Source organism: Aplysia californica, unplaced genomic scaffold, assembly GCF_000002075.1.
Source record: "Aplysia californica isolate F4 #8 unplaced genomic scaffold, AplCal3.0 scaffold00837, whole genome shotgun sequence".
NCBI lineage: Eukaryota > Metazoa > Mollusca > Gastropoda > Aplysiida > Aplysiidae > Aplysia > Aplysia californica.
Window position 1 is genome coordinate 220,055 of NW_004798107.1, and position 10,636 is coordinate 230,690.

The 10,636-nt window shown below is 39.1% G+C and overlaps 1 protein-coding gene across 1 annotated transcript in view; it reads right to left on the reverse strand.

The window, feature by feature from the left end:
* Window positions 1-3,190: 3,190 nt before the first annotated feature.
* The window catches only part of LOC101861770 (endoplasmic reticulum aminopeptidase 1), a gene marked incomplete in the record, with an annotated part of 33,178 nt that continues 25,732 nt past the window's right edge, over window positions 3,191-10,636 (reverse strand). Inside the window, 5 exon segments of the mRNA XM_013088932.2 lie at window positions 3,191-4,437; window positions 5,875-5,956; window positions 6,980-7,120; window positions 7,813-7,980; window positions 9,059-9,161. Of these exon segments, the coding sequence (XP_012944386.1) occupies window positions 4,279-4,437; window positions 5,875-5,956; window positions 6,980-7,120; window positions 7,813-7,980; window positions 9,059-9,161 (653 nt within the window).

Here is a 10,636-nt window from a genome sequence, read left to right on the forward strand (position 1 = left end):
ATAAATGGATATTTTTTTCATCCAAATAAAAACAAGTGAACAAGCTTTAAGATGATACCAATAACTCTACATGCCCAAAAATTGATGAGAGCCTGATTCCACCACACTGTCTCACATATAGTACTATAGTATATCATATAATATCATATTGTATTACATTGACAAGTAGACAGCGCAGACCACACTCAGCGACCACCAGCAGTATACAAACATTACACCAAGACGCTGCTCTCTTTCAGTAGAATTTACAGCACCTGAGCAGTTGAGCCAAATGAAAAATACTTTTTTGAAATAAATACATTTTTCTGAGATTCATCGATTCAGTTTGTTCCGAGCAGAGACATATTTTACAACAACACCATAAACTGCATACATGCGGGTGAGGGTGGAGATTTCTGTTGAATACAATCAAAAATTGATAAAATCTTGGGGTGTTTTTTCAACAATTGTGGCTGTTTTTACGTCCCCATCACAAGGTAAAATCAGAGTCTGACCAGAGCCAATTTGCCGGGAGTTACAATAAATAGCTTTAAAATATGAGCATTTGATGGAATGGACAACTTGTAACAAAAACAAAAATTGTGAATGTTTGTTTGTTGGGATTTTTTTTTCAAACCAATGAAGCATGACAAGCAATTCAAAGGAATGTAAGACAGACATTTAATTCATCTACTGATCATCAACAAAAATCACAACTTACTTAATATATATATTATATATATTATATATATATATGCACGGGAGAACAAAGTCATTGTGGCTTGACTGACTTCCCGCACCAGTGCACCAGCCACATAGAAATGAAACAAAAAGTAGAAGACTAATACTGAAATACTCTCGCCGTGTCCTGTTTGTTCATTAAGCATTTACTGGAAAGTGATCTGTTTTGTTCACTTGGAATGTGTGGTGAAAGAAAAAAGTAAACAGAAAAAATCAAAGGGGTTCTTTGTTCGAAATTCACAGATCATTCATAATTCAGTCGAGTCCAATTCTTTTAACCGTACACCTGGGGTCATTTTGTACTCCAGGGGTTGTGTTCTTCACATTTTATAATACTTCTAGTGCGAAGATCTCTTTGAAACTTTTACTATTTCTCAAAAAACCATTTTGACAGACAACTATGCAAAGCGTACGGATCGGATTAACGAGTAAATTTCCTCTTTGGAAAGAGGTGGCATAGAGTTTCCCACATGGAATGGACACAATAGTAAAACACGACGTACAGTTAGGGTAAAACGAAGAAAAATGTCTGCTCGCTCATTGCTGCAAAACAAAAATTAACAGATCAACTTAAAGGAATAGTTCGTTGACAGACAGAAATCTTTTTCCTTGTTAAAATATAAGAGATTTCACACCCCCATCGACACAATTTAGATCATTCAGTAAGTGAGCTACCAGCCCTGCCTGCAATGGCTATCCCAGGCTGAGAGCGACACAGCATCCCAGCAGAAAGACAGAGATACTCGATAAAAATTCTGCCCACTCGGTAATTCATCTCAGATCTCCTGCGTACAACAGCCAAGAGCCTAACAGCTACACCAGGTGATAGACAGACTGCCGGAAAATGTGAAAAAGATAAATGAAAAGCAAACTTTTTTTCATTGTCGCAAAATAAAAGGACACTCCAAGATTGATATGAATAATATCAAATCTTTAAAAAATATATCACGGCGCACCGGCAGTGGAATTTTAGTTGCCGCGGGGGGTTCCCCGCCGGGCGCCTTATCACGTCGGGGTCACGGGGGTCAGCTCCCTGTCGCCGCTCTGTCTGGGCCGACTTAATTTTTGGTACTTTTCAACGTACAATTTAAGGTGCATCCTGGTATTTATGGTAATTCTCATTTAGTGCACCCAAAGCACGCATTTCTGCTCTTGAGACTTAAAAAAGAACGGACGTTGTAACTTGTCTGGTTATTTCGTTAGACGCGCTGGAGTCGGCAATGCTAAATTGTAATTTTTTTTAGACTAGCGTGAATGAAAAAAAATCAATATAAAAAAAACGCATCGTCAAAATCTGTCGAACTTTTGGAATATGAACGACATAACATTAGTGCAGATACTCAGAAAAGATGGTATCTGCGCTTATAATAGAAGGCTGTAATTTTGCAATTTTATCCATCGGGCACACAATTGGCTACGAAGTAATTCCTCCAAATACAACTTTATGTGTCTAATATAATCATGAATATTCGCATATTTTCTCGAAAGTTTATAAAAGTTATCATGAAGTTTCTCAATGAAAAGTGCAAATCGATTTTAGTGCTAGAATATATCTTCAACGTAGATCTAATACACGAACAGTATCTGTTACACTCCAGAAATTGCTTACTTTTCTTAAAACGCTAAGTCTAGGTTTTGTAAGTTGACTGAATAATAGGGATGACTTCTCGTAATTGGGTTATAAGAATAATTTCTAGCTTTCCAGGGACACTGAATTAGCACCAGACTTTTCCAGCTTTTTTTACGTTTCTATGACCATTTGCAATAACTGACAATGTGACTGATTTCTTTACATGCATAATTGTGTCCGCGCATATTTCCTACACAAAAACTAAGAATGAATGTTTTAGCTGTCGTTATTTTTATTCCATACTAGAAGTTTATCTCTACCCATGTATTTACACGGTTTTGTGGGTTTTTAAATCGCTTATATTATATCTTTTTAGTTGTATGCAGGCTGCCGCAGACACAGCATGATTCATGAACAAACGCAGAGTAACTTTCTCTTGTTTAATAGTAAAATAAGAGCGAACGCTGATCGTCTTTAGTTAAAATATGCAGATGTGCATCTTTCTTCTCTTATAACTTGACTATTACTACTACCGCAGATTTAAGATTTCTCATGGTAAAAGACATGATATTCGTAGTCAGTTTAACACAGAATTTGGAGAGATCTGTCGTGCCTTTTTTAAAATAACAATCATTTATTCATAACTTTGTAACTAAAATAGGACAAATTGGGTACTCTACAAACACTTGTCTAGAACAAAAACTAAGGCACAGAAACTAACCATTCTAACGCAGAATAAATCTCAAGACATTGAGCTTTTAGTACATTCGCGTAATTGTTTGCTGTGTGGGATGGGGAAGAAGTTATATCGTTTTAAACATAGCAAAAACTTCCCGACCGACACCGGCAAAGTCGCCTCAGGGCTCATTAACCCCGTAACCCCAAGCCGGGGAGCTCCGGCGGGCTGCTGAGTCACGCGAACTAAAAGTAACAGAATCGGGCGAAAAGTGACGCCGTGATATATATATAAATACAGAAGTAGCCACTAAAGTAAATATAGAATTGTACATAATCTCACTAATAACAGAATAATCATTATTATAAATAAACAGAACAAAAAAAAAAACACGTCAAAAGCATCACAACACAACAGATTACAATCAAAGAAAATATATCTAAACATCAGACAAAATAATTTTTTTAAAAATACAAACAAGTCTTTCAAAGATAATTTTGATGGCACCACACCCAAAATGATCAGCTCTAATGTCAACCAAGAACAAAACATTTCTGGATTGAGCTAGAAGACTGAACTTTCCCAGCATGAGTTGGGTGATTTCCCAGCATGAGTTGGGTGATTTCCCAGCATGAGTTGGGTGATTTCCCAAGCCTGAGTGTCCTTGGAAACTGCAATTTTACTTTTACTTGAGCCTTTGATCTTGAAATGTTTTTCTAGTAAAATCCACGGAGGAATACGTTTCTTTAAATAGAAATAAATGGGGTTGAGTCCAATCAGAACCAAAAAAAAAATCAATCAAAACTTGCCCCTGAGGTGGAAAAATGAGGGATCCTTTGATTTTATTAATTTGACGAGCGCCGGATTTTACCATGATGACACACACGTGTATAATATATATATATATATATATTTATGGCTCAGTATGCGACAAACAGTGTGGAAAGGGTTAACTCTTTCACTACAGGGAGCGGGGGAGGGGGGCTGGCGTCATCACCTGAACTGGGCCCCATCTGTGAGCTACATTTTGATTCTGCCTACCTTCGGACAAATTAAAGATTTTGAGTTCAATTTTCAATATAAGCCACATATTTGAAAATTAACGGGAAAAATTTACCAATCTCAGCTTGTTGCTAAAAACGATCATTCTTCAGCCTGAGACTACAAATTGGATTATTACAAAAGTAGGTGTCGTTTTGAAGAAGAAAGTAGTGAGCCATGAAACATGGATCCCGGTAGTGAAAGGGTTAAGTGGCGCGCCAAAAGGACGAAGATAATGACAGAACGAGGCGGTGACTCTTGGTCCCCCTCTTCACTTGGCAGGAGTGCTGCGGACGTTGGTTTTCAGCCAGCTCTTGATGGTCTGGAGATTCCCCTCGGCCCAATCGATGTGATTCTGCACGATCTCCAGAGACTGTTGGAGAGCCAGCTGAGCACTGCCCACGTCCCGACCCTTGAAGAAAGTCGCGATCTGGCAAAAAGAAGAGAAAAAAATGTAATTTTATATGGGTTTTTTTTGGTTTTGTTAAGTGTTTTATGGCGTTCACAACTGCCTAGGGTCAAATGAGCCTGCTGGACACATTAAACAAGTTCATTTGGTAGGAAATTTTGAATTTTGACTGGGTGGCGGCCAAAGCCTACTCTTACGGATTTTGAGACCACAAAGGGATCTGTAACGTCCACAACTTGCACACTCTACTGCCTAGATTTTTTGCCCTTCTCCGAGAAGGCTAGGTGTAGATCTTTCCTACCATAAGATCAGGGATGCGGCTGACAGACATCAGTAAGAAGGAGCCAAGGAGTAGCAGTAGAAAGGCTGCAGAAAGAGTCGGGAGCCCAGAGGAGGGGGCAAAGGAAGTGAGAGGGTGGGTCAGAAAGAGGAGACGAAAACAGACGACAGAGCATTACTTGGCAGCAGGAAAGAAGGTGAAAGGAGACAATTTAGAGAAGAAAAATAAGAAAAATTTCCGTCGTTTTCCGGATTAGAACCTGGGACCTATTGAATAAGAGGCAAAAACCTTAACCTCTAGGCTACGAGAGCCCCCAAGTTTTGATCTGGCAAAAAGAGGAGAAGGAAAAACACCTTTTATGTCCTTTTACTAACATATTTCTGTGTGGGTTTTCCGAATAACAGTGATCAGAGGCACATAAAATGTAAATTAGCTGTCAAGAATATAAAAGCTATGGGAGCCCTCAAACTTTGGGGTCAATTTTCTTGTTAATTTTGACACGAAGCGACACCCCACCTTGTTTCCTCGCAAGTATCTCGACTTCTATTCTATTCAACATAGATGGATATTTTTCCATCAAACCGAGACAAAGGAACAAGCTTTAAGACGACATAAGTCTCCCCACAATTCCCAACACTGACAAACACCTGATTCCACCATGTCGAGAAAACTCGCTACTCTAAAAATACAAAGTTCTATCAGCTCAGTACCTAGTTTTGAGAAATTTGACGTTAAAAAATTTTGAGCTTCACAAAAAGTCAAGCTTTTACGAACGCAATTCTTTGACCAACTTGATAACGACACCAAATAATCTTACGGTTTTGATGATGCAGATAGAGCATTTTATTTCTAATCCCAAGGTCTTAGTATCTCAAAGTTTTGGGTTTTAGTGGAGGTTTTACGGCGCTCGCAACTGCATAAGGTCGTAAGAGCGCCAGAAGATTAGAGCTGTTACAAGAGAGTAACAAACATAAAAAAAAAGAAGGGGAGATAAGAACGATAGATGATTGATAGGAAAGAAGAAGCAAATCACACCAGACAGAGTACCCGCCAACCACCCACCTCACGGTCATAGTATCTCAAAACGACCTAAAACGTGAGATAGAACTTTGTAATTCTGAGGTAGCAACACATCAGACTTTCGGACAAACAAACACACAGCGGACAGAAGCACCCACCTCATCGTAGTCGAACTTGGTGTTGAAGGAGTCCGTCACAGACTTGAGTGTGGAGGACAGGAGGAAGGCGTCTTTGCCGTACCTACACACCGACAAACACACAACTTACTTCTCTCTCTCAATAACAACAACACCAACAACAACAACAATAATAATTGTAATAATAATAATAATAATAATAATAATAATAATAATAATAATAATAATAATAAAGCATTAATAATAATAATAATAATAACAATAATAATAAAAATAACAGTTATCTTGATGATGATGAAGATGGTGAGTATTCTATAATGTTATAAAACTTCAAATGCTATAGTCTCCATCAACTCTTATTTTTCTTATCATAATTACAACAATGATGATGATGATGATGATGATGATGATGATGATGATGATGATGATGATGATGATGATGATGATGATGGCAATAATAAACTGACATAATAATAATCATGATAATAATAATAATCATAATAAATAATATGATTATAATGATGATGATAAGAGACTGAGAGAGAGAGAGAGAGAGAGAGAGAGAGAGAGAGAGAGAGAGAGAGAGAGAGAGAGAGAGAGAGAGAGAGAGAGAGAGAGAGAGAGAGAGAGAGAGAGAGAAAGAGAGAGAGAGAGTGAGAAACATGATAATAACAAATATGTACAAGAGAGGGAAAGGGAGGTATAGGGAGGGAAAGAGAAAGGAAAGAGACAGACAGAGAAACACACAGACAGACAGACACACAGACGGAAAGACACATAGACAAACAGACAAACACACAAAACCATACAGACAGACAGAGAGCGATGAGAAAAAAAAAACATTGAAAAAAAATTTAAGAGAGAAAAGCATCAACAGAGAAAAAACCCTAAAAATTACCCCCCCCCCCCCCCACCCTAACAGAGTTCCATCCAGGCCTGACAAAGATATCGTTCCAGCGCTGTTGGAAGAACACACACACACACACACACACACATACACACACCACCAACCCCCCCCCCCCACACCCCTGGAAAAAATGTTTTCCCCGCGTTGTGGAGAAAACCCTGGGGGGCCCCCCCCCCCCCCCCCCCCCCCCCCCACACCCACACACCCACACACACACACCTGGCAAAGATGTCGTCCCAGCGCTGTCGGAAGAACCTCCAAGCCAACAGTTGACCGTTGGTGTTGGCGGCCACGTTTGTGATGACCGTGCCCGTGTCCTGAGACTTGACCGTCACACCGTCCATACTGTGCTCCAGGAGTCTGGGGGAGGGGGGGGGGGGAAGGAGTGGGAGAGTTTGTTACAGGAAACCGAGGGTTTTTTTTGTTTTTCAAACAGTTATAGTTTTCGTTTTTGTAAGAAATTTGGTTTTTGTTTTCGTAGGAGTTTTATTATTTTTTTTGTCGCTGAAGTTTTTGTTTTCGTTTATGTGAAAGTTTTACAGCACTTGCGATACAAAGAGATTATATAAGTGCCAAAGATTCAAGGCGATACTAGAGAGTTTAGTTTGAGTAAAAATTTTACAGCACAAGAAAAATAAATAAGTCATAAAAGTGCCGAGGATTAGAAGTATTACTAAAGAGTTTAGTTAAGTTTAAGTAAGAATTTTATTGTACTAGCAACACAAATATGCCATATAGGTGAAAAAGGTTAGAGGTGTTTACTGAATTCAAGAAAACAAAATCAGATTTTGTGCAAATCCTGACAGGGTTCCTCCAGAGGCAACAAATTTTTCTCCAAAAGAAAGAAAGAAACAAACAAACAAACAAACGACAAAAGGAAAGAAAGAAAGAAAGAAAGAAAGAAACGGAGGGCTTTGATTGATTTCATTAAAGAACTTGGCAGTGTGCACAATCACGGTTCGCTATTCATTCCTTTAATTGCTCCGCTGCTTCTGCTGAGAAGCCAAAATATTTCTCCCATCTCTTTGTGAAAGCGAACATGATAAGCTTACGTCTGAAGGATGCGGGCATCTCGGGTAGCAGCCAGCGCAGACAACAGGGTCCTCCGCTCCGACGGGGTCTTCTCCTTCTGGTACCGCTGCAAGACAAGGTTCCATTCCGAGTGGTTGCCATAGCGAAGACCGACAGAGTAGATAGAGCCCCGGAGGTCATTGAGTACGCTGGGGAAGGAAATTTTAAAATACAAAAAAAAAAAAAATCAAGTAAGAGATAACACATGATAGATGATACTTTATAGTCAAAGGCGAGACAGGAAAAAAGATATATGAGTATTAACAGTGGATCTATACGTTTTAGTAAGGTTTTACAGCGCTCACAACTGCATTAGGTCATATGAGCGGCCAGGGGTGGATGTCAACAGAGAAGTTCATACAGGGAATCAGGCTTACTCTGCTCACCTCTCTAGCCTCAACAGCACAAAGTCTGCTTCGACTATCAAGGCATCCCTTAAATAACGGGTCACAAGAGTGTGACAAACATGTAAAAGAAGTAGAGGAAAACAACGATAGTACGGATTAGGAAAGAAAAAGCAGCAGTTCCCTGTTGTAGTTCAGGCACAGTTATGAGCACGACATTGATGAATCAGCCCATTTGCAATTCTACGGTGCATAAGAACATGTTAATTTCCCCCCCTTTGGGAAGGACCTAAAGACAACTTTAGTCAGTAGTACTGCCCTGGGGGGTGAGGAATGGAAATTCAGAAAAATATCAAGTAAGGGAAAAGACATGAAAGATAATACTCTATTGTCAAAGGTGTGACAGAAAAAAAGAAACATACATGAGTACTATAAGTATATAAGGCGTAGAACAAAAAACAACAACCAAGAAGTGATAAAATTTCCCAGTGAGTGGACAATAAATGTTGGTTTTTTCAATGTCATTATTTTGAGGAGCACCTGTTTTCACCCGGACACCACACATACCATTACTTTACCATCAACACATCCAGATATTGTCCGTGTAGCAAACAATCCACTTAAGTCCTTTGGGGTACTTTTCATACCACAGGCAAAAAACTAGTCTTTGCAGCGTTGTTCTTTTCAGGAATCATGAAAAGCAAGAAAATTGTACGCCTTGACCGCCACAACATTTCACCACGTTTTGGTGATGCTGAAAGGTGCAGCTTTGATCGAGTTTTGGGAGCATGTAAAAATGGATAATTCTAAAATTTGGATTTGAGTGGTTAGTTCATGACAGCGACGAGATGCAGTGGCAATCCTGTCACAGTTGGTCACTAACCTGAAGGGTTTTTCCTCCACCCAGTTGTGGAACAGCTCCAGGGCTCTGCTCACCGCTGGCTGGTACTCTGACACAATCGCCAGGCCAATCAGGAACGCTCGCATTTTTCTAGAAGTGACAAAAAAAGATAAACCAATAAAAAAAAAATAAGCATTCAGCACGATTGTGAAAAAAAAAAAGTTTTTTTCGAAAAAAAATAGAAATATTTTGATAAAAATCTTAAGGACATTCTGTGAGGAATCAAACGAATAACTTATGCAACCGCAGAACCAATCATCTTAGAATTTGTGGCAGAGGCAAGATGGGTTTTCCTTGACATAAGGTTGACGTAACGAGTTATTGCATCACATGTCAAAGTGTCGAGCCAGAAATCATACACTGATGTCTGTTACCGGGTCTGTATCCACTTTGTTTGTCAAAAGCTTTTTTTCTAAAGCAAAATCCACCTAAGATGGTGAGATCAATGTTAAAGTCTTTTCTCTGAAACAGGTAAACACCTTGAATGTCTCTTAAGGACATTTTTCAGTTTATTCGTTTGTATGAGTAAAAAGAAACACATCATTGCAACAACTGTTATATAGTGCATGGATGAAGCAAGACGGACTAAAAGAAGCACATCATTGCAACAACTGTCATATAGTGCATGGATGAAGCAAGATGGACTAAAAGAAACACATCACTGCAACAATTGTCATATAGTGCATGGATGAAGCAAGACGGACTAAAAGAAACACATCATTGCAACAACTGTCATATAGTGCATGGATGAAGCAAGATGGACTAAAAGAAACACATCATTGCAACAACTGTCATATAGTGCATGGATGAAGCAAGACGGACTAAAAGAAACACATCATTGCAACAATTGTCATATAGTGCATGGATGAAGCAAGACGGACTAAAAGAAACACATCATTGCAACAACTGTCATATAGTGCATGGATGAAGCAAGACGGACTCAAAGAAACACATCATTGCAACAACTGTCATATAGTGCATGGATGAAGCAAGACGGACTAAAAGAAACAACAGAGAGGAAGAAAAGAAGTAGGACCTTCCAGTGGAACCCTCCGATCAACCACAACATTTCTCTATTTGAGTTTGAAGACATCTTTGCAATTAAATATCAGAGCAAATCCCCATCCAAAGCAAAAGAAATTTGGATTCAACATCAGGTGCCAGATCCGTGACAAACATCGGTGATCATGGTTCACACCTCATTCGTTGGCTCAGATGCTCTCCACAAAGCCTATATCATACTGATCTTTCCCCGTCACCCATCGGTTCAGGCTTTTCAAATAAGTTGTTTTGGGTCTACCTCTGCCTGGTTTCATTTCACTTTCGATTGAAGAAAAAACTTCTGGACTACTTTCTTTTTTAAAACAGTCCATTATCCGCAAGTTGTTCAAAGGTGCCTAGCCCAGAAAGCAAAATTTTTAGGAGAGAGACAAAAAACTGTTTTATTCTCTAAATAATTTTACCTCTACATTACACATCTTTTCTTGCTTTATTGAATATTTAGACTCTCTCTCTCTCTCTCTCTCTCTCTCTCTCTCTCTCTCTCTCTCTCTCTCTCGT